This window comes from Metarhizium acridum (genome assembly GCF_019434415.1).
Source record: "Metarhizium acridum strain ARSEF 324 chromosome Unknown scaffold_1, whole genome shotgun sequence".
Lineage (NCBI taxonomy): Eukaryota > Fungi > Ascomycota > Sordariomycetes > Hypocreales > Clavicipitaceae > Metarhizium > Metarhizium acridum.
The window spans coordinates 7021091-7045632 of NW_027094015.1; the positions used below are offsets into that span (position 1 = coordinate 7021091).

Below are 24542 nucleotides of genomic sequence, written 5' to 3' on the forward strand. Positions count from 1 at the left end.
ATCTAATAATAGGCTTATATAAGCCTTTATTAAAGTAAGTTAAAGGGGAGTAAGTAACGTATTAATTAAGTAATCTAATTAATTAAAGTTTATAATATTTTAAAGCTTATTAGCTTAAGCTTAACCCTTTAATACTTTATATTAATTATACTATTAGCTTAAAAGCTTTAACTGAAGCTTAATAAATAATTAAGTGTTTATAAAAGTAATATTAATATCTATTAAATACGTAAATATAATAAAATAAGTATTAAAATAATACCTTAAATACTTAATTTTTTAAAGTAAAAGTTATAAGAAATTTAAAGTTCTTTTAAGCTTATAACTATTATACTTTAAAGAGTATTAATTATAATAATAATATATATATATATTAGTTTATATTTAATTATAAAAGAGAGAATTATATACACTCTTTTTATAAGTGCGCTTATTATTAGGGTTATTCACTCGTGGTTAAGGGTTTACCCTTATTTAATTATGCGTACGTAATTGGTACCCGTAACAAGTGACCCATTTTGACAGTTGAACATGTTTCGAGCGAGGCTGAACCTTGACCACGCTCACCTCACCTATCGTCTTGGCCCAGCGACACGGCAAAAACGTTCCAGCCCGCTGGAGTGTCTCGGTGGCTACTGGCGGCTTAGAATGTCGTAGGCTGGTAGGTTGAATCAATAGCTGGGCTTGCAGTCTCTTCACAGCACTCAGATCAGCCATTGTTCCTAGAGCAACATGTGTCCCATCACCCTCTCCGGCTCGTGTCTGGTCTTTTTTTCCGACTTGCCAACTTGAATACCTACCGCTGCACCACCGAGGCGATTTCCCCAGATGCAGCGAATTTGCAATTCCGTAGTGGGACAACAAGACCTCGAGTAAACTCGCATCGAAGGCGCTAATTTTGTTATCCGACGAGAGAAGAAAAGAAGGAGACACCTTGCCCTTACCAGAGCCAATAGCTTTGATTCTGGATCTAATGCTCAGTGGGTTGCTTTCACTAATAATAAGAAGTGTCCTTTGTTACCAGTGCCTCTTTAGGAACATCGATACCAAGTACCTTGTAGGCAGTAACCTATTTTGGGGGATCATGCGAGAACTCACTCCCTACCAGTCCCGTTATATATGAAACTTCAAACCCCTATCCGCATATCACCTTTTCCCAAAGATGTACATTTGGCAAGTTGAGTTTGTGCCCACAATTAGCCGGGTTATCAAGTCAAGTTTCAACCCACAATAAGCCGCCAGACAACAGCTTGAAACACTTGAACAACTTTGTAGGGCTAGTAATGAGTCTTGACTGCCTTTGTATAAATACTGACAATGGCAAGTTTAGAAGGGGTTTGTTCTTGTGATGGCTGCTATTATCATATACTGTTGGCAAGACGAAACAAAGACTCATGGAAATCATGGATGCGACTAACACTTCAAAGACAACAGAGATAGTGACCGAAACCCCTCGCCAAGAGGAAGGCCTCAACGAAAAGTCCAACCCTGGCAGCCAGGTGAATCTGGTTTATAGCGATGCCTCCCAAGAGCCTGAGATCCATCTTCGAACCTACATTGCTGTTGTGGCCATGCTGGTTCTCAGCTACGTTCAAATTATTGCCCTTCAAGGGCCTCCGCTTGTGGCAAGTGAGACAGTCCGGGCTGTACCATGCCCAAGTGCTAAGTTTTGCTTCAGCTGGATAATATTGGACAAAGTCTCGGAAATCGCGCTTCCCAGACCTGGATTCCCACTGCGTTGTCTTTGGTTCAAGCGGTTCTTGCGCCCGTCGTCTCGTCAGCATCCGACACCTTCCAAGCCCGAAAGCTGATCCTGGTCGTGGGCTGTGTGATATCATCTATCGGGTCGGCCATTGCTCCTGGCTCACAGAGCATATATCGACTCATCGTCGCGCAGATTTTGATTGGATTTGGCTTCTCGTCCACGGCCCTAGCATACAGCATACCAAGCGAAATTTTGCCTAAGAAATGGAGACCAAGTAAGCCCTCCGGTTTGGCGACATCATGTAGAACAATAACCAACGTGGAAACAGTGGTGCTGTCTATTGTTAACATTGCAGCAGCCCTGGGGTTCTCCTCGGGGCCTCTCATCATGGGGGCACTTTCTCGTCGTGATCCTATGAATGGTTGGCGTAACTACCATGTTAGCTGCCACCCCTACACGCTCTCCCTCCAACAAATGGAATGGCCGCTCCTTGGCAAGACGTATCTCCAACTCGCCGCAGTGGATGCAAATGGCCATGTGGGGGTTCACAGCAGTTTCCATTCTCATCGGCTACCGACCTAGAAAGCGATATACAGTCTACCATGAAATGCCTCTCGGTCAAAAGATCAAGGCCCTTGACTTGATCGGAGTAGGTCTCTTTGCCTCCGGCCTCACTCTATTCCTGGGCGGACTTAATCTAGGCAACGGGCAGTTTGCTTGGACGGACAGCAAGGTCCTTTCGACTCTGATTATAGGGCTTGTGACGCTGCTAGCTTTCACTGTTATTGAGTGGAGAGGAACCAAGGTTGGTATTGCACGCTACGATTTGTTTCGCAAAGGAATCAGTTCTGGTCGAACTTTTTCCATATTTATCGCCCTCATTTTCATCGAAGGCATCGTGTTCTTTTCTTTTTCCATCTTCTACGCTGTCCTTTAAATAGAGCGTTTCCACATATATGCCACCAACATATGCCAGGACAACCTCTCTATTTGAACAAGATCCCTTGCTAGTGGCCGTGCGTGCCCAACCCTTTTGGATGGCGAGCGGACTATCAACTCTTTTCTGGGGCTACTGGAGCATCAAGGCCAAGTCCATCCGAGTTCCTCTCTCGGCAGCGTTTCTCATCTTTACCGGCGGCATCGTCGGGTTCGCCACCATTCAGCCAGATGACTCGTTGGGCACCTGGTTCTTTGCTGGCGTCTCCGGCATTGGATTTGGCGGCCCTCTTATCTTGATTATTACAGGCATCCAACTTGCAACGCCACATGTGCTCATTGCAACGGCCACGGCACTGGCCGTCACGACTCGTGCTGTTTCTGTGGCGGTGTTTACAGTCATCCTTAGCATTGCCTTCACCGAACGGCTTCAGCCAAACATTGTCAGTCAGGTGTCTACGACCGCACTCAAGGCCGGGCTCCCAGCGCCGTCAGTGGTAGTTTTTGTTGCGGCTTTGGCTGCCAAGGACATGGCGGCCCTCCGGTATATTCAAGGTGTCACGCCTCAAATTATCGCCGCTGGTATTCAGGCCCTGAGATAGGCGTTTGCAGACAGCATCCGTGTTGTTTTTATCATAGCGGCTCCGTTTGGAGCCCTTGCTTGCCTTTTTTGCTGCTTCTTGGATGACCAAAGCAAAGAGATGAACTATAGAGTTGATGCGCCAATTGAGGATTTGCATGCGCGTTTTCGAGCGTCAGATGTTGTTACTGGAGCATAGTTGGAGAATCACCTATATACTAGTGAGCATCGCGATAGCCTTCGCCGGCGCGCGCTGTAATGAATCACCATTCGGCTAATGTATCGCGATGCGTGTACTCATGGTGTCTTGCGTGGTTAATTACGGTTCCCTGGCCTAGGTACGGCCAAAATACAGTGTTACTAGATGTCCTCTATCTAGCCCGTTTTTTTAATTTTTTTTTAAATAAGTTAATTAATACTAGTGAGCATTCGTGGTGATGAGAAAAAATCCTTTTTCCTAGGGCAAGGAAGACGGGTAAAACAGAGGACTAGTGTAACTTGCCGGTTTACACATAGGAGTCACAGGGCTGGGTATTGTATGGCCATCTATCTAGGCCGTTGGCTAGTTGAACTAAAACCCTACTCTAGAGCTTCGGGATCCTCGGTTCCAAAATCCAAAGTAGCTGCGATCTTTAGCCTTAACCCTTGTTGATATCAAAGATCCTTGGTTTTCCCAAGGCCCTTGGGGACAGAGGGGTCTTGTCTATATAAAGCAGCGGTGAGCCTTTAGGCCTAGAAGCCCAAGACTTCAACTAGGCCATCGAGTCCTTGTGTAACTATCGTCAACTTCGGGTCCGTGTGCCAATTGCAAAGAAAGGTTATAGAGGGACACTTGTAGTTATGGATTACTCCAGTCATATGTATCCCCAAATAACTAGTCGAAAACTCATCTTCTATTGGCTCCATCTCCCCCTCGTTTTGTCACAGTTGGCTAATACTCCAGGAGTTGCATTCTTTACTATTTAGTTGTACTACTCTGCTTCAGCGCCGCGTTTCTCCCCTTTACCATTCAGACAGTCTTTTGTTCGTCACTGCGCTCGCCTTTTCAGCATTCCTACTTCACTAGGTAAAGGAGTGTGTACGTTCCTCTGTCTAGCCAAACAATCGCCCACCGGCCCAGAAAAGAGGCCTCGATTCCGCAAATATGCGACTCAATTGAGGCCCAATTTCCTCTCCAACGGGATCCACAACTCCGGATCGTCACCCCCGGATTGTTGATGCAGTATGTTGAACAAGACGGAGTAGTAGGAACCTAGTATCAACTGGAGGTGATGCTGGTCGAATTCCGACAGCTTCTCTCTCGCCTGCTCCCGGCGCGAATCCCATTCACGAAACATTTTTTTATAGCCTATTTTAGTTACCGTGAAAATAATAGACGGGCTCGAACAAAGCTTCTTTTCAAAAGTATAGTCGCCAAGGTCTTTGTTGTCTTCAAGACAATGCTCGAAGTGGGGGGAATCGGCAGTATCTATGGAAAAGGATGCAACATGTTTCGTTGGGCTGCGAAGGAAGGTATCCAGAGGGTAGCAGATGGAGCGATAACATGAATACCGCTCTCGCGCCAAGCCTTCATCCTTGCCAGGCCTTTGTCCTACACATATCTTAACATAGGCACTCAGCATGACAGAAAAGATCTGTTGACAATTCATTAAGTCCAGGGGTATGCCGTTGGAGATGAAAATAGGGACGAGTGAGTGCAGAAACGGCAACCATAAAGTGTAGAATTCCGCGACTGGAATATTATGAGCGTCTGTAGTCATCTTGGAAACGAGTACTGCCACGAGATGATCCGTTCCGGTCTTGGTTTTCACGACGTCTGAGAAGAAAGTAGCCAGCAATTCGTGACTGATGGCTAATCGGGGTACTTGTCTGTCGGCTAGCCACTCTGGGTATCTGCCATCATCGTCACTCCTTGCGTGGTTGAAATGCATCGAATGTACGAGAGACTGTGTCTGGGGAAGATTCATAGCAATCTCCATGGGAAAGACGCCTTTGGCACCCTGCTGCAGCATCCTGTCTCGGAAAGTGTAGATGCAAATAAGCTCGACCGAAATAGCGGATCATCGAGTCGAGATTTTCACGAGCCCGTTCTGGTTCGGAGAATACGTCGTCGGCAAAACTGTAATGATTATTAAAGAAACCGGGCAACGAATCGTGAGGGACGATGGCGACAGCCTAGATTTTCAAGAAATCAGCCGTCGTCATCAATGTAGACGGTCCGGGGCCATCAATTTATATACGTTTTGTCGATGCAAGGTCTCCGTGTATCCGCCACACTGTGAAAAACCTAGCCTGAATTCGGCGTGAATCAAGACAAACCTCATGCCGTTCTTTCTTCTTTTCTTTCTTCTCGACGTGGAAGAAGACATCGTCACCTTGGAGCAAGGCACCATTGGGGAACAGGCCTTTTAGCACCGTGTTGCCGTCCAAGTCCACCATAGCCTTCACCCGTCTTTGGTTTTCCTCGTCTTCAACGTCGACGAGACAACAATCACTATCGTCCTCATCATCACTCTCCAACTACTTTTCCCTGAAATAAAATGCTCTCGACTCTTTTTCTAGTTTTGCAAAGAGAATTTCGATGGGAAACTCGCGGGATAGAGCTTTCAACACCTGGACTTGATCAAGGTCTTGCATCTTGAGACCCTGTAACGAGAAATTGGCTTTGCTGTATTCATGGCCAAGAACATGGTAGGCGCAAATGCTCTTGCGCCTCTTTTCCATCCCCGAAAGCCACCTCCCGAGAGCGCCGCGAAGCTTTTCAACCGTAAGTAGCTGTATGGTCCGCAATGGCCGTGGTACGCTCGGATCGAGGCCAAGATCATGGACCAGAAGCCATAGAAGGCCTGATTCCACCTCAAACGCATTGTGAGGAGATTGCGGGGAGAAGAAGGCATAGGAATGCGGTCCCGAGGTTTCGAAAGACTCTGAGCGCTCGCGGTACTGAAGATGAACATGGCCCCCCCTGGTGTCGTGATGGCAGACAAAGGAACAGCAGACCGAACGTGCCCGGGCGCACATCTTCGAGTCTGCATCAACATGGTCAGGAGATGTGCAGCAAACCAAGACATGAAAACATACCGTGAATGCTCTGTTACTGCTGGGCTCGCCCCGCTCTCGTAGATGTGCATCTGGGCAACCTTGGCTGTAACTCGTCTGTTGATCCCTAGCATCTGGGAAAACTCGCCACACACACTTTGAACAAAGTCGGGCCAGGCAGCATCCCCGCATTGAGGACCCTGTGAGTGATTGGGTGCAACCGGGATTCTGGCACGGTCCTTTTTGAGCCCAACTTAATCCGTCCCATGATTGAGGTACGTTGGGTTGATATTGTGTTACCCTTGGTGCCCCTATCAAGTTGCCGAGAACCTCTACGCATACAGCATCATGACCAATTGACACGCTACATTCCCAACCAAGACCAAAGTTTGAGGAATACAATAAGTTTGTGTTGGCCGGTCTGGTAACGTAAGATCCAACTCTTGTAGGGCATCATCTGCTGTGCCTACAATTCCAGATCCGTAGTCCGAGGTCGCTTTCGTCGTCATCACGCAAGCAGTCTAGGTTTTATCCAGTTCCATTTTTATCATTGACCAATAATGTTCTCAATGCTGAATTGAGTTCAAAGAATTCACCACAGTAAGCTAAGCTATCCGCGGGAACGACCTATTCATCATCGCACTATGATCCCTGTATTAAGACGGGTAATCCAGCCAACCCAAGACCTGAGCCCCAAGGTTAGGGAAAATTCAACACGGGACAGACTAGGAAGCCCGGGCCTGAGAAAAAAGGCTTGGGGGCGCCTATTTAGCTTCATACAGTTAGGACCCAGGATGCAGTACCACATTAGCAGTTGTTGGAGACCACCGTGAGCCAGCACTGCCAAATTATGGAGAAACTTAATGATACCTGGGCCATCTGGAACGAAGTAGTGATTTGATACAGAGATTTGTGGAGTATTAAAGACACTAAACAGGTGGCAATATGCCCCGTCACATTTAGGGCCCATCTCGACCGTTCACGCGAATATTCTGGAGGGTTATGTGAGAAATCTCGAAGTCCTACGTAGTATAGGAACCTTCATCATTTTTGTTATCGCCCCAAATTTTAACTTAATCTAAATAGAATAGAATTCTAGTTCTGTCGCGCGTGTGCCACGTGTAATGTCTTTGAATATATTGCCAATGTTCACTCGTGGCATACAGGCCTAGTCTAACTTTGCTCACCATCAATCACACTCCTACCTGTAAACAAGTTGACAATTGGTGGGAAACCATAGACTCTTTAAGAGAAATTCCATATTATTTCTCGTTACTTCCATTCATGATTGGTAGTCAACGGCCTAGGTTTTAAACTGGCTCATATGACCCTCCCAGTTGATCTTGTCAGCATTCTCACGATATTCGAGGTCACGCTCAGATGACCTGCCCAAGCCAACGTACTTGCCAGACTGTGCGCCACTAGCACGTAAGGTGGTATGAGTTGATCCTTGCGTTTGATACTCGAAAATGAACGCCTTGGCCGCGGATTTTTCAGTTGTAAGACTTCCATTCTTTGAAATGTATGACTTTTCGGAGGCAGATTGGAGGTGGAACGTGTTTCCAAAACGATTTCCGTCAACCGCGTGGAGGACCCAGCGCTGTCTAACATCTTGATGGTCCTTGGTGCTTTCAAGAGCAGTGACAGGGCCATTTTCCCTGCAGCCGAGGCCAAGACCATTGCTCTCGATTGTAATATAGAGACCCTCGGTAATGGAGCAACGAACCTGCTTGGAGCCATCTTCGACAAGCTTATCCATGTTTTGCTCGGCATTGGCCTCGCCAGACGGCACTGGTGGGTAGTTGCCTTGCTCGTAATCGTCCCTGCACCTAGCTGGACCAACCCAGGGTCCTGTGAGAGTGCCCAGAGACAGATTGACGCTCCAGTTATTATCGGTACGAGGCTCAGGGTCGCGCACCTCTCCGGGCTGAGGCAGGGAGTAGTCGGGATTATCAAAGTCGAAGGCGTTAACCATGTTGGTCATGTACTGGCGCCGCCAGTCAGATATTCCTTCATCAACCACATTTTAGCCATTATTTGCAGCCCAGGCTTCAAGAAACATGATATCAGAAGTGTCGTCACCAGGCTCGGCAAATACATGGCCTCCGCGCGCCGACGGAGAGACGATGAAGCGAGGAATACGGGGTCCTGGTCAAGCCGGTTCAGTATCGGCGGAAACTGTCATGCGGTAACTCGATATAGTAGACCGGAAAGATCATGTTGCAACTGACCGGGTCCGATGGGAACTTGTCCATTGTTGGCATTCAACGGGTCCCTAATCCATTCGCCGGGGGCATCTTTGGGAGTAACGGGTGGAATTACATGCTCGGCCTAGTCGCCCTGTTCATCATAACTTATAATAAGAGGGCTTTCTTTATATGCGGGGCTGTTCAAAACAGCCTCAATAACGTTCTTACGTACCCACCCACCATCAATTCGCATATTAGGGGGTGCTCACTCTATTCCTGCGGTCCTATGACCCAGCTAACCTGAGGAAGGGAGCCGTTGGCATAAGCGTTATAGAAGGCCTGGAGGCCCGGGGAAGAGATGCCGTTATCTCAAAGAGCTTCACCCTCGGAAACGTCCTGATATTGCTTAAAGTAGGCGAGCATATTATCCTTAAAGCTATCGAGGCCCCGCTGGACTTGCCATGAAATGCCGGCATCTTTCAGGCACTCCGGCATGATATTCCAAACAAACGGTAAGCAATTGTTTCCCGGGGAGTCACAACCAGGACTAGCACTGTTGGATAGAATATTGCCGCCTTGACCATCTGGATTGGTCTTGGAGCCTGCGGTATTGACAGTTCCGCTCATCCACATGACGCGGTTGGGGTCTGCAAGACCGAGGACACTCTGATGGGAATTATCCATATCTGTCCAACCTTCAGCAATATCCCAGTGTATTGGCACATACTCAGGTCTGTAGTAGCCCATGCTGTAGTCTGTGTCATATATAAACCACCCGTCGCCTCGACCGTTATTGTAAGCGCCGTGCATAGCTTCCCAGGTATTGGTTACTCTCCCCATGCACTGCGTGGCTTCTTTCCAGTCGCTGGCAAGATGGTTGATGTGTCACGGCGACAAGAAGTTGACTCCGCCCTGGGTTTGTTCTATCTGTCTGTAGTTATTAATATTAGATCAATAGTTGCCGCCGACTAACAGGAAATGAATTCGGACGTTCTTACTCTCTCCAGACTAGGGTACCATCGTTGACTTGTACGTTAGGGTCACCAAAGTTGCGGATTCCAGCCATGGTGCCAAAATACTGGGCATTTTCTTAGCAGCAAGCTCGGCAGTATAACAGATGTCAACGGAAATAAGGGGGTATAGTTGCTATTCATTAGACCGCGTTGTTTTTCGTGATAACAGAGTTTCGGTAAGGATATACGTGGTCGAAAGACCTGTTCTCCCGCATAAACAGGATGATATGTTTGATGTCTTCAGAGAACCGGCCTGAGTAGTGACGGCCGAAGTTATCAGCGTCAAGAGAGGCGTTGAATGCCACATAATGAAGCGAGACAACCACTCGCAGTTTTCTGATCGTCAAAGAGGCGTGACCGTTATACTACTCAGAGAAATGAGTTGTGAAGGGCCAGCGGGTTACAGCCTTGCAGGTTGACTAAATAGTTCCACTGACATTCCACGTTATTCCCGCGCGCCATTTTTAAAACTGCAAACCGGCCTGAACACCGGTATATTGAGACAGGGAAACAACTCCGAGACAGGGCTTTATAGTTGCCGTCATTACGGGATCGGGGATATAGCCACAGAGTAACTTGCACAATGCAATAGCTAGAGTGCAACGTCTTCAACAGTGAATAGGCACGGAGCCTTTACATGTCGTCAGGGACAACGTATCAATGAGTTGCCAAGAACTCAGCAAGGCTTACTGCTATGGTGGGCTCTTTATTTCTTCCCCGACAAGGGGACTGACAAAATTGCGGTGATGGCAACTAGGGATTGGGCGCTTTGGGTTTTCCAACAATGGAGTCTTTGAGCACTTACTTTACCAACTCCACGCAGAGGCGTCTGTGTGTAATATGTGTGTTATTAATACAATCTTAGAGGTCATTGTCCAAATTGATTCTCTGTCGTAGAGGGTCTCAATGTTTTCACAAGGCACGTTATTGCATTCTCCTATGTTAAAGGAGGGGCCGGGCTCCTTTAAAAGGCTCGACGAGACTGTCAATCAGTGATGACCGGAGTGTATTTCAAACGAAATCATAATAATCTATTCAAGTTCCAGTTTCTTTCTTTATATAGACCTGCAGCTTGGAATACAGGGGTTGCCCGGAGATCCTTCCGGAAATACCCAACAGGTCTCGGCCGCGTTCATAGCAGCGTGAACTTGTCCGTCCATACAATCCGTCTGAAGGCGACTATAACGGTCACCGTACGTGAGTTGGCAAGAGCTTACTGAATTATAGGCGCATTAGGGTCCAGTTGAAGTAGATGAAAAGGGAAGAGTGGTGGCAGCATAGTGGTGCAAAACGATCTCGCGGCGCCTTACGGTCAGAAGCCACAGATGAGAACCCATCCTAGCAGTGAGTCCAAAGAGTCTTAGACTCACCTCCTTGGAAACCAAGTCCATAGGTCAAAGGTAGTGTTGCCTCTCTGCCCAGGTTCCAGGTCATGTGAAATACAAGTAAAACACCCTCGACGAAATATAAGGGGTTATAGTGTAGTTGCTGTTCAATTAGAGCACATTTTTTGTGACACAAAAATCACAGTTCTTGATAAACTTCCCTGCCAACTTATGGTAACTCACTAGAAAATGACTGCTTGCCATCGCCAATCTGGCTGAACAGAGTGGTCAACGTCACCATTATCTTGGTTGAGGATCAGACTGTGGGAGGTTGGCAAATTGGTGCTTATAAGAGATGGAGATAAGCTTTAGTTATGGAAGGATGGCATACCTACCTTTCGCTACTTCCTATTTTCTAGTTACTCTATAATTCTCCTGTTAGCTTCTAGTTATTATTTATAATCTTCTTATATTTATTATTATTAACTTTGAAATTAAAAGCCTTATTTATATATAAGAGATTTATTCATAGTAAAGCTAATAGCTTTAAAATAAATACAGTGTAAAGCTTTACAGGCTTTTTAGACTAATAATGCGCTGCCCATGCTGCGACAACTGCCAATGTCGCGCCATATTTGGCGGCAACATCTAAAACCCTTTAATAGCCTTTGACTTTCGTCCTGTCCTTCTCTTCCTGTTGCGTTCTTCTTGTTCAATAATAGGAATAGCCGCAGGTGTGAATTTAACTGATCGGTTTCCACTACGGGGACGAGCATGTAGCTTTCGGTGATTATTCAAGTTGTCCCTGCGGTTGAACTGATCTCTTCCACAGAACTCGCAAGCAAAGCGGTTTGGCCCCTCTCCATGGAAACTAGATACTGGATAATTAGTGAAAGTAGGGAGACACATATTGCCGCAAGTGATATTGTCTACATACGTTTGTTGGTGGCGTTTCAAATGCTCGCGTCTTCGGAACATCTTGTGACAACCAAGATAGCGGCATTTGAACTTGGTCTCATGAGCCAATTTCAATTTGATACTACTATACTTGCTTGCAGAGGCTGCTTTTGAAATGACTCCGTGGCCTTGTGACGGTTCCAAGGGGCTATGCTGAATCTCATTTACTGCCTTGCCCTTAACGGTGAGGCAGCTGGGCGATGGAGGCCCCCAGAGACTCCAGTGATCTGAGCACGGGACAAAGCCCGTTTCGTTTTCCAAAGTGCTGACATCAAACGAACCAAGAGGGTCCCTTTGAAAGATTGACGTACAATTCTCATTTAGGTGAGTCCAGAATGAAAGAGATTCTTCTGAGAAGGTGGAGAAGCCCAAAGGAGTTAGAGCTGATATAGCACTTGAAGAAAAGGAGATCGATGAAGTTGGTGAGCTTCTCTGTAGCTGTCCTCTCAAGCTGCGGTCTAGAGTGTTTGAGGTTACTTTCAACCATTTTGGGCAAAGCAGGATCCGTTTCTGGGAATACAATTTGTTCAGTGATAGCATTAGACGGGGATATTGATGTGTAAATAAACGGCGAGGCTAAGGCTGAGCCACCCGCCAGGCTATCCAAGGATGTCAACGGGCCGCCAAGTTCATTGCCGAACTCCTCAGGTGTAGACCTCCAATTCGAGTAGGTGAGAGTTTTATAAATCATTAGCAAGTACGGAGTCTTCAACTCGGTTCCCATGACGGGAAGTGAGTTTATTTTGAGTTGCATAGTAAGGAGATTGGAAAGAGCCGATGACTTTATACCGTACTACAGCAAATAAAGAATTCAGACTGTAGAAAGAAAATTGCAGAGAGGTGCATTAAATAGAAAGTGATGTTGACAGAAACTATTGCACGCTAAATAAACCCAGGCATAGAAAAAGACAAATCGAAAATAAACCGCATAAAGGGGAAGTTCCCCCTGGCAAGATCACTGCCGTCTGTCTCTAGCCCATCCAATCCAGATTCAAAAGCAGACTCATAGCGGAGATAAGGGCACAATACCATGGAGCCCTCTACGCAGGGAACAACTAAATAGGGGGATTATCCGCTCCTGCAGAAATCTAATTTCTCCTTCGCCAGTCAGATTTGCCATCTCACAACTACCCCAACAAGAGGCGCTGACCTTGGCAATTGATAGGTCACAATGTAAATAGCTCAACCAAACGAAGGCTGGTTATATGTACTCAGATAGATGATAGACCAGGGTTGCGTTAGTTCTCGCCTGATATGTGCAGTTTCAAGCCAGGGCTAAAAGGATCGACTCCAGTTTCAAAGCTCCGTGCGTTTAATTCTCTGACGAAACTCTACCCAGTGCGAATCTGGATTCGCGATACAATCTTGGTGGGTAGATTCAGACATACACATGACATGTGTCGTGGCTCGAAGCCGCCATTTACTGCCTCGGGATGACCAGAAACTAAACTTGAGATTATAAGGAGACTATATACACGATATACACAGAGAGTATGAGGCAATGTGGCTACTTATGCGCGGAGAGAAGGGAGGGTGACATTGCAGTGGAACCTGTGAACCCATGTATTACCATCACGTGAATTCAGTAATATTTCTCAACGAACTCCAGAGCAAAAGATAAGACACGGTGCTCAAGTGGAAGAGGACAAGGAGGGGGAAAACTGCGGCCCAAACATCGATCTGGGTATCCAGTGGCTTATGACATAACCTGCTTATATAAATGCTTGGGAGCCAAAAGATACCTGGTCCTGCTTCATATTCAAGTAGCTAGATGGAAAAAGGGACTCGTAGTCACAGTGTTTTGGAAGCCAGGATTCCACAAGGGGGCCGTTGAACTTGAATGCAATGGACACCTATCGTAAACGTAGATAGACGAAGCTTCTATGATGGCAAATATACCTACAACTGGTCGTGCGTCTCCATTCTTACTACCAGTATAAGAGCTTTGAACTGCATATCTTCCTTCACAGCAACCTTGAGCTACTATCACCCGTTACACGAGGGCTACGATCACGGGACCTAGGGCAAAGACCCTCGCCAACTACTTGTATTTATAGAGACCTTTGGTCCCTCGAGGACTCGGAAAACCAAGGACCTTTGATACCAAAGACTGTTATTAGATGAATTGAGCTATTTCTCTAAGCCCTCCTTGATGCCTTGTCACAACCACTCTCCAGAACAGTATTGTACAGTTGTCATCTACGACGGATACACGCCGTACAAAATTTCGTCTGCCATTTTAGGTTATTCCGAAACAGGCGAGTGACCAATCATCTTACACCATTCCACAACCGGGAAGACAAGTAGATCGGATATTATTTCGCCAAGTAGGAGCTTATGGGGCAAGCGCCGGCATCGGCATCGGTTGAGGTACGCATCGTCATCTGCGATAACCTCATTGAACTGTTTACCAAACAATCCTCTAACAGGCTATGGTGGGTTTGTCCGGATCTGCTGGTACCTCGGCAGTTTCAGGCGCGACCACGACTCCTCATCCACTTTGAGACGAACTCCAGGTGAATGCTCCTGGAACTTATCAGCCCTGTTGTGACAAGGGCTCGTTAGAGGGCTTGAAGCAAAAGGGCTCTATTCAATGATAATCTTGTAGGATGTTAAAGGTCCTTGGTTCCTCCAAGACAGAAGGCGAGGGGAGATCATCTTATATACATAAAAGGAACGGCCCGTGCCTAGTGTGCTTCGTAGTTCTCGTGACCTCCTTGTGTAATAAAGGGCTTCTAATCCTTGCTTGACCTAATCCGTGTGACACCTGTAGAGTAGTTGCACGTAGTTGCAGGAATTCACGGAACCAATAGGAGTTTTTCAATCGTTAACGAATGGCAGCCGGCCGAAAATAGACGTCCAAACCCCCACCCCTTAACGCACAACTCGTCTGGGGTTCAATAAGAAACACAAACCATTTCTCGTGATCTGCGACCAGCGATCCCAAATAGGTAGTGTCACACGGATTAGGTTAAGCAAGGATTAAAAGCCCTTTATTACACAAAGAGATTACGAGAACTATAAGGCATACTAGGCATAAGCTATTTCTTTTATATATATAAGATAGTCTTCTCTTATCTTTTAGCTTAAAGGAACTAAGAACCTTTAATATTCTATAAGATTATTATTAAATTAAGCTCTTTTACTTTAAGCTTTTTATTAAGCTCTTATTATAAATAATCTTATACCCTTAAAGATAAGCCTCTTATTTATAGTTACTTAACTTACTTTATAATATCCCTTAACCTTTTACTATTAGTCTCTCTCTTATAAGTAAGGCCTTAAAGAAAGCCTTATAGAAATTATTATTAAAAGAATTATTATTATTCTTATTCTTAAAATACTTTAGCATTATAAAAGCTCTTACTTAATTACCTTATACCCTTTAAAAAGTTTATAATAGTTTATCTTATAAAAGTATAAGTATTTATTACTTCTTAAATTACTTCTTTACTTTCTTTTTAATTAATATTATTATTAATTAAGATATTTATTATGCTTTTAATAATAATAATAAGAATTATAACTTTAAGTTAAGGGATTATTACTTTATACCTCTTAAATTTACTTAATTATTATTATTAAAGGCACTTAACCCGCTTATATTATTCTTCTCTTAGAATAAAGAAAAACACTTTACTTTAAAACCTTAAGCTAAGCCTTATCTTAAAGTTATAGTATTTATTAACCTAAGTTAAATAATTATTTATAACCCTCTTAGCTTTAAGATAATTATAAGAGAAGCCTTTAACTTAACTATTATAAACGATACTACACGAGAGACAGGACGAGACTATACCGGCTAGGACAGGTATAACTCGTAAGTATAAGAAGAAGGTAAGGGCACGTAATTAGCTACGTAACCTAAAAGGCGATTAAAGAGGTTAATATTTAAACGTATTAATTAAAGAGAATTAAACTAATTAAATCTTAAGCTAATTAATTAAGGTTTAAAGGGATTAATAGTTAAGTTAATTAATCTAGAACTATAATAGAGAAATAAATAAGTACTTAAGGAGAAGGTATTTCGTTATAATTAAGTAATTTAGTTCTTTATTAATTAATTTAAGTAATAGTTTTACTATTAAAAGTTATACTTTTAATAGCCTTATTATAATACTACTTAAAAGCTACTTTATAGTATTTAACTTAACTTACTCTTTAAGAAATAAATCTATTATATCTTAGAATTTAAGCTATTATTATATTTTAATTAATTCTATTTAATAAGTTACCTTAAAACTTTAAGTAGTAATAACTTTTAAGATATTTACTTTAAGCGAAAAGACTATTAACCTTAAGGAGATAATAAAGTACCTTTATAATAAGATTACTAAAATAAAGAAGTAGAATTAATAGCTTCTTAAATAATAAAATAACCTTTATAAAAAAATTAATAAGTAAGAAGAGAAACTTATAATAGTTTATAAAACTATACTTATAACCCCTATAAATACTTATAATATACTAAAATTTCTTAAATTAAAACTATATAATAATTATAAGGGAAATATAAGAAACTTTCTTATATAAGCTTAAGCTTACCTTTAAGTTAATAAGAAAATTTATAAGACGCTTAAGTTATAAATTCTTTATATTAGTAACCTCTTAATTAAAAAGGTAATAGAATAATAGAAGCTAACCCTTTATATATATTTTAAGTATAGTATTAAAGTTAAAGTAAAAGTTATTTATATTTTCTTTAATTATAAAACCTTTAAAGAATAACTTCTTATTATATTTAAAAATTCTAATAAGTATAAGAAAGCTATATAATAACTTACTTAACTTAAGTAAATTAAATTTATAGCTTATTATATTAAAGAGTTTAAATGTATTATAATAAAACTTAATTAAAATATTAAACCTAAAATAAAAGTTTTTTATTAAGAACTTAAAGAAAAAGTAAAGAATAATATTTATTAAGAAGATTATTCTAAGCTATTTAATAACTTTATTAAAATAATTATTAAAGCAAATAATTATTTATATAAATAATATTAAGAAAAAGGTAATAAGAATTACTAATCTTATATTAAGTATAATAAAGCTAATAGTAGTAAACTATAATAAACCTTTATTATATACGAATATTACGCTAAACCTATAGAACTTAATACTGTAAATAAGGAAAAGAGAAAGACTTATTATAATTATAGTAAGATTAAACACTTTATAAATAAATGTAAAGCTTTAAAAAAGCTATAAAAGTTAATTCTTAAAGGTAAGAAGCTTTATACCGTAAATTAAAAAGACTTATTTACGTAAAATCTTAGTATAATAAGTAATAAAGGAAATTATACGTTAATAAATAATATTAGTTTAAATAAAGATTAAAAATTTAAAACCTAACTAATACCTAATAACTTTTAGAAATATTAAACGCTCTTATTAAAAAGTAAATCTTAATTAAAACTAATTTAAAAAGAAGAAAATTATTTAACTAAGAAAAATAAACTTAAAGTTAATACTCCTTAATTAAACCTTCTATTATAATAATAATTATTACACGTACCTTAATAGTAAGTAAGGTAGCAGATAGTTTTTATAAGAATAAAAGGGAAGAAGAATAACCCTTATAATATAACTGAAATTATAATAAATTAATTCTAAGATATTAAATAGAAAATTATACTATACTAAGAATAACGTATATACTACCTAAATTATAACCTTATAATATAAAGATAAAGGGAACTATATAACTATAAGTAACTCGCTTAGCTTAAGTTTAATTAATATAAATAATAGGTTAAGTAATTACTAAGAAAGCTTTAATAATATATTAAAAGATAACTACTAATAATAGTACTTAAAATAATACGTTAAAGAATAATATAAGAATAGAATTAATAAATTAAGAAATAATAGCTATTATTATAATTAAAATTAATTTCTTAATAAAGATTTAATAGGTCTTTATATACTATAAATATTAGTAGTATAGTATATCTTATAATTAATATAATTATAATAAAACGAAAAATCTAAGTAATAATTAATAGTAGAGTATAAGAAAATTTTATCTCACTAAATCTTATTAATAGATTATAATTACCTTAAACACTTAAAAATAAGCTCTATTAACTTATAATTATAAAAGAAATTATAGTAAAGTATAATTAAAAAGTAGTTAATATAAAAGTAACGTAACTTCTTATTAATATATAAGGTATAAAATACTAGGTTATATTAAATATTATAATAATCTTAAAATATAATATTATATTAAGAATACCCTAATTATAAGCGAGTAATCTATAAGTTAATTAAAGAACTAGTTAACTTTAATAAAATTTATTAAAATATAATTATAAAGCTAAGAGTAGCCTATAAAAAGCATCTTATTTAAACTATAATAAGCCTTTAAAAATATATATAATTATTAAAGAGTTAAAAGCTAAGATAATAGAGATTCTTAAGGAATACTTAAAGTATAATAAGCTATTTAATAAAGAGCTAAAAATAAGACTATTAAAGTATTTACGCTAGAATTATAAGATTAGACTTTAGCTTAATATTAAATTAACGTTTAATAAGATTTATTCTTAAAACCTTAAGTAAAATAAAGCGCTTAAGGAGTATTTAAAGAATATATTATAAAAGAGATATATAAGACTATTCAAGTCCCTAATAGAATACCTAATTTTATAGGTATTAAAGAAGAATAAGAAACTATAATTATATATTAATTACTAATACTTAAATAAGATTATAATTAAGAATTAATACCTATTACTGCTTATAATAAAAATTAAAGATAAAGTTAAAAAAGCTAAATAGTTTACTATACTTAACTTAAAAGAAGCTTATAACCTTATATAAATAAAAGAAAGCTATAAGTAAATAATAGTATTTTAAACTAATAGAGAATATTATAAATATTTAGTAATACCTTTTAGGCTTATTAATATATTAGTAACCTTTTAAAGAATAATTAATATAATCTTATAAAAATAATTAAAAGTATTTATAATTATATACCTTAATAATATTCTTATTTATTTAAATACCCTTAAGAAATATAAATAATATATATATAAGGTACTATAAACTCTATAAAATAATAAACTCTTAGTTAAAGTCTTAAAATACTAGTTCTACTAGAATATTATACACTTTTTAAGGTATATACTTATATATAAAGAAATATAAATAAGCTTTAATAAGATTAAAACTATTAAGAAATAGCTTATATTAAAGAATTTAAAAGAAGTTAAAGAATTTATAATATTTATAAACTTTTATTATAAGTTCTTAAGTAAATATAAAGATATTTTATAATCTCTTATAAACCTAATAAAAAAAGAAGTTAGCTTTTAATAGAATAAACTAAAAGCTATAATATTTTAAAAGATAAAAGATTTAATTACGTTAAAATTTATATTAAAAGTACCTAATTAAAATAAACCTTATAAGCTTAAAATAAACGCCTTAAACTTTATATTAGGCGAATAGCTTAAATAATAAGATAATTAAGGAAAACTATATTTAATTATATTTTTCTTAAAGAAACTTTATAAACTTAAACTTAATTATAGAATTTATAATAAAGAACTTATAGCTATTATTAAGTGCTTTAAAGAATAAAAATACTATCTTATAAAAGTAAAGTATTAAATTAAGGTTTATATTAATTATAAGAATCTTATATTATTTTTAATTATAAAGAATTTAAATAAATAATAGATTAAATAATATAAAACCCTTATAAATTATAACTTTAAAATTATATATTATAAAGAATCTAAAAATAAAAGAGTAAACGCGCTTATTAAAGAGAGAACTTAAAATTAAATAAGTAAGTAAGTAATATACCTTTATTACGCGCTATTAAGAATAAAAACCTTATATTAAGTACCTAAGAAATTAATATAATATAATAAGTTAAGCTAAATAAAATATAAATACATTAAATTATATTATATATTAATAATAATAGCTATTTAAATAATTAAAAAACGAAAACGCATTTATTTAAGAAAGGTAAAACCTTCTTATATAATAAATGGTAGTATATTTCTAGTATACTTTAAGAATAGCTTATTAAGGAAATATACGAGTATTTATTACACGAATATTAGAGTATAAGGAAAATAATTAATAGACTAAGAAGATTATATAACTTTTTAAAAAGCAGAAAAATAATATAAGAAGTTATTAAGAAATATAACACGTGTAATAAAGTAAAATTAACGTAATACGCGTTATATAAAGAATTATAACTAATATTACCACCTAAAAGAGTATAATAAACTATTATAATAGACTTTATTATTAAACTACTAAAGTTAAAAGAACCTATAATAAAAGTAGCTTATAATAGTATTCTAGTTATTATAAATAAACTTATAGAATACGCCTATTATATTCTATATAAGAAATTAAGTAATACTAAGAACTTAATATATATATTCTTTAAAATAGTTATTATATAATATAGATTACTAATAAAGCTTATATTAGATTATAATAAATTATTTACCTTAAACTTTTAAAAATACCTTATAGAAACTATAAAGATTAAATAAAGCTTATTAATAGTATTTTACCTATAATTAAATAAATAAATAAAAATCTTAAATTAAATACTTAAATAATATTTATAAAGCTATATTAACTACTAATAGAATAATTAAGTAAAATAGCTATTACTAGTATAATAGGCTTATAATAGCTTTAAGATTAATAATATAAAGATATTATTATTTAAAGTAAATTACGAATTTAACTCTATTATTAAAACATATATAATATAAAATATAAACGCGCTAGTAGCTATAACGTATATAGTAATTATAATAGAAATATAAAAACACTTATAATAAGAATAAATATTTTTATAGAATTAAATAAAATACTATACGAATAAAAAGAGATTATTAGCGCTAATTTTAAAGAAGAGATATAAAGTATACCTTATTCGTAAAAATATTAAAACTAAGTAACCTAGTAATAAACTTAATTAAAAGAAGATTAAATTATTTCTTATTAAATGAAAAATCTTAAATATTAACTATAAACTATTATTACCTAATAAAATAAGAATTTATCCTATATTTTATATATTATTATTAGAGAAAGTACTAGATAAATTTATAATTACTACGAATATTATAATAAAGAATACTAATAAATATAAAGTTAAATGAATACTTAAAGTATAAGAGAATATAAAGAATTATTATTATTTTATTAAATAAAAGGGATGTTTAAACTTTAAAAACACCTAAAAATTAGCTGAAAACCTTATAAATTACTTAACGTTACTTAAATAGTTTTATTTTTAAGAAACGTATTCTAATTAATCTTTTAAGTACCACTTAATAACTTAATATTAAACTTAATATTTAAGAAATAAATTAAAGTAGAATTTAAATTCTTAAAAGAAGTAAAAAGAACCCTTATAATCTTTTAAAGTTATTTTACTTCTTTACGTTTTACACGCTTTAACTCTTTAACATTATTAATATTACGTGTAATTATACGTATTATTTTCTTAAACTATAATTTCTTTTATTTTTATAAACGTAAGACCTTTTAATTTTTAGTTAAGGTATACTTCTTAGCTTCTTTAAGCTCTCTTTTAAGCTTATAATATTAATTTATAATACTATAAAGCTATTAAAGAGTTACTCTTATAATATTATAATTCCCTTACTTATCTACTATACACTTTATATAATAACTTAAATTAAAAATAAAGGCTTTATATTAAGAAAATCTTATATAAGTATAGTAAGTATAAGCTTTTATAAGGGATAAAGATAAATTATTAATTATTATAAAAAGAAGATTATTTTAATAAAGAGAAGAAGTAAATAAAGCTTTAAACCGCTATTTTAAGATATAATTAATTAATATAATAGTATATAATAATAAAAGAAGAAAAACGTATAATACTTAGCTAGCTTATTTTAATAGCCTTAAGAATAAGACTAATAAAGAAGAGGTATAATATTATAAATAATATTATATAAGAGATAAAACGAGACTATATTAGCTAAAATAAGTATAACTTATAGGTATAAGAAAAAGGTAAAAGCACGTAATTAGCTACGTAACCTAAAAGGTAATTAAAGAGGTTAATATTTAAACGTATTAATTAAAAAGAATTAAACTAATTAAATCTTAAGTTAATTAATTAAGGTTTAAAGGGATTAATAGTTAAGCTAATTAATTTAAAACTATAATAGAGAAATAAACGAGTACTTAAGAAAAAGGTTTTCTATTATAATTAGGTAATTTAATTCTCTATTAATTAATTTAAGTAATAGTTTTACTATTAAGAGTTATACTCTTAATAGCCTTATTATAATACTACTTAAAAGCTACTTTATAGCATTTAACCTAACTTACTCCCTAAGAAATAGACCTACTATACCTTAGAACCTAAGCTACCGTTATATTAACCTAAAATACTAAATTAATTAATTAATTTATAATAGTATATAATAATATTATTAGCTTAAACGTTTAATTAACCTAAGCTTATAAAGCTTTACACTTATAAGCTTAACACGTTAAAGCCTTTAACTACTATAACCTCTTAATTATTTAATACTATTACTAAAAGGTTTATAGTAAATATTAAGAGGTTATTACCCTTATAAGGTAAGGCGTTATAACGGGAAGAGATAAGTTCACTTAATTCTAATACGCTATAAAGAATACTACTTATTAATTTATTAGTAATATATATAATTAAATTATTAAGTATATATAAAATAATACTAATAAAAAAACTATAATTACTAAAATATAAGAAGTATAAGCCTAAAATTTAACGAAAGTTTAAGTACTTTATTAAGAACTAATAAAAACTTAGTATAATATTAAAGATTAAATTATAAATAAAAATTAAGTTATTATTAATCTCTTAGCTTAATAATATATTAGCTCTTAAAACCTTAACGTTTATACTTAAGTATAACTTTAAGATATTTATATTTTAGCTAAATTTATTATTAAGAATACTCTTAAGAAGTTTAAGATAGGTTAATCTATTAATATTAAAAGAATATTAGGTAAGATTAAGTGAAAAGTAGCTTTAAACCGCTTAATTTAATCGCTTATTACTATTATTTTATAAAGTATTAAAAGAAGTACCCTCGCCTTACCTTATTATAATAAGAATATACTTTATATAGTATATATAAGAAATTCGCGGGATAATTAACGTTACTCTTATTTCTTAAGACCTTTAATTTATAGGGCCCCTTTAAGCTCTAGCTATTTAAGTAACTTATTTAGTAATAAAGATAATTATTAGAATAAGAGGCCTAATAAACCCTCTTTAGGTTCTTTAAGGCCTTTAAACTTAGGCTTAAAACCCTTTAATTAACTTAAATAAGTGAACTCTTTAGCCTATCTTATTAATTAAACCTATACTATAAAGGGAAATAACTTATTAAAGATCTTTAAGCTAGCTCTCTTTAATAGAAGATCCCTTATAAAGTTTCGCTCTTAATAGACTAACGTTATTATATATATTAACTCTTATACGTGTAGCTTACCCTTTAATTAACTTAAAATTAATTAGGTAGAATTACTATTAGCTAATAAAGTAAAGATCTAGTATTAATAAAAAGCCTAGTAATTATAAAGTCTTTAAGTAATAGACTATTAAAACGCGTATACTACTATTATTTAAAAGAGATTTAAAGATATCTTAAAAGTATTTAATAACCTTAAAAAGCTTTTAAAGATTAAATACTTTAAGAATATCTTATAGTTTCTTATAAATATAATAGACTTAAACGAAATAGTTTATTAAATTAGCTTTACTCTTTAAACGTATATTATTAAGGTATTACTAGATAAAATAATTAAGCTAGTTTACTTAAAAAGAGGTAATATACTACTCTTAAATAAAAAATACTTTAACGCTATTATTAAAGTAAGTTAAGTCTATAAAAATATATTAATAGACTCTAGCTTAATTAAATTTATAAGAAAAGACGCGCTTAATTTAACTTAAAAGCCCTTAAAATTAAGCTAATTTAAAACTAATAGCTTATAAAAACCTTTAGGCTTATTAAAGAAATTCTTAAAGAATTAAACTAAGAATAATAAGCCTAATAAAGAAAAGAGATAAGAGTCCTTTTAAAAAGCTCTTAAAGAAATTAATAAGGCTTTTATTAAGAAAAGAAAAAAGGTTAATAACCGCTATTAGTATTATAAATAAGATAATTACTCTTTTACCTAATACTATATTAATAAAGATAAAGAAGGTAATATCTTACTACTAACCCCTTTTAAGATTACTAATATTACGAAATCTAGTAATAATAAATAAAAATCTAGTAAAGAGAAATTAAAGCTACTACTAGTAAAATAGCTTAAGATTAGTATAATCTTAGAAGATTTAATAGAATATAATTACGTGTTACCCTTTAACTTTAATTTAAATTTTTAAAAGACCTTTATAAGTTATTTTATAGGAAAAGGTCTTTACCTTAAAATAAACCTAATATAGCTTTATATTTAAAGAAGCTTTAATCTAATAAACCCTAAATTAAGCTATAATTAATAATTTCTATAACTTTAATTAAGTAAGAGAAAGAAATACTAGTTAAAGTTCTCCTTAATATTAATAGCTTCTTACCTATTATATTCTTAATGTTAGCTTAAAAATTAAGAATTTTAATTTATAAGTAACCTTAAAAGAAGATTTTATACGGGTTTAATAATAAGCCTAATAACTCTAATAACTACTATTATATAGGCTCTATTATTCTAAGGTATTAAAAAGACTACTTTATAAGTGTAAACTTTAAGTTAAAAGCTATAGGGTTT

The 24542-nt window shown here is 35.5% G+C and overlaps 5 protein-coding genes across 5 annotated transcripts; 3 read left to right on the plus strand and 2 right to left on the minus strand.

The window, feature by feature from the left end:
- Positions 1–800: 800 nt before the first annotated feature.
- J3458_002183 (uncharacterized protein) lies at positions 801–1811 on the plus strand (the record flags this gene model as incomplete). Its single annotated transcript, XM_066117166.1, has 2 exons — positions 801–1271; positions 1331–1811. The coding sequence occupies exon 2, from the start codon at positions 1395–1397 to the stop codon at positions 1809–1811; it is 417 nt and encodes a 138-aa protein (XP_065979057.1). The 5' UTR covers positions 801–1271; positions 1331–1394.
- Positions 1812–2141: 330 nt separating this feature from the next.
- J3458_002184 (uncharacterized protein) lies at positions 2142–2642 on the plus strand (the record flags this gene model as incomplete). Its single annotated transcript, XM_066117167.1, has 1 exon — positions 2142–2642. One exon carries the CDS (start codon positions 2142–2144, stop codon positions 2640–2642), a length of 501 nt encoding a protein of 166 aa, XP_065979058.1.
- A 19-nt stretch (positions 2643–2661) lies between these two features.
- Positions 2662–3243, plus strand: J3458_002185 (uncharacterized protein; the record flags this gene model as incomplete). Its single annotated transcript, XM_007816217.2, has 1 exon — positions 2662–3243. The coding sequence occupies one exon, from the start codon at positions 2662–2664 to the stop codon at positions 3241–3243; it is 582 nt and encodes a 193-aa protein (XP_007814408.2).
- A 4320-nt stretch (positions 3244–7563) lies between these two features.
- On the minus strand, positions 7564–8235 carry J3458_002186 (uncharacterized protein; the record flags this gene model as incomplete). Its single annotated transcript, XM_066117168.1, has 1 exon — positions 7564–8235. One exon carries the CDS (start codon positions 8233–8235, stop codon positions 7564–7566), a length of 672 nt encoding a protein of 223 aa, XP_065979059.1.
- Positions 8236–8818: 583 nt separating this feature from the next.
- Positions 8819–9515, minus strand: J3458_002187 (uncharacterized protein; the record flags this gene model as incomplete). The annotated part of the gene is made up of 2 exons (XM_066117169.1): positions 8819–9314; positions 9448–9515. 2 exons carry the CDS (start codon positions 9513–9515, stop codon positions 8819–8821), a joined length of 564 nt encoding a protein of 187 aa, XP_065979060.1.
- Between the last annotated feature and the right edge of the window lie 15027 nt (positions 9516–24542).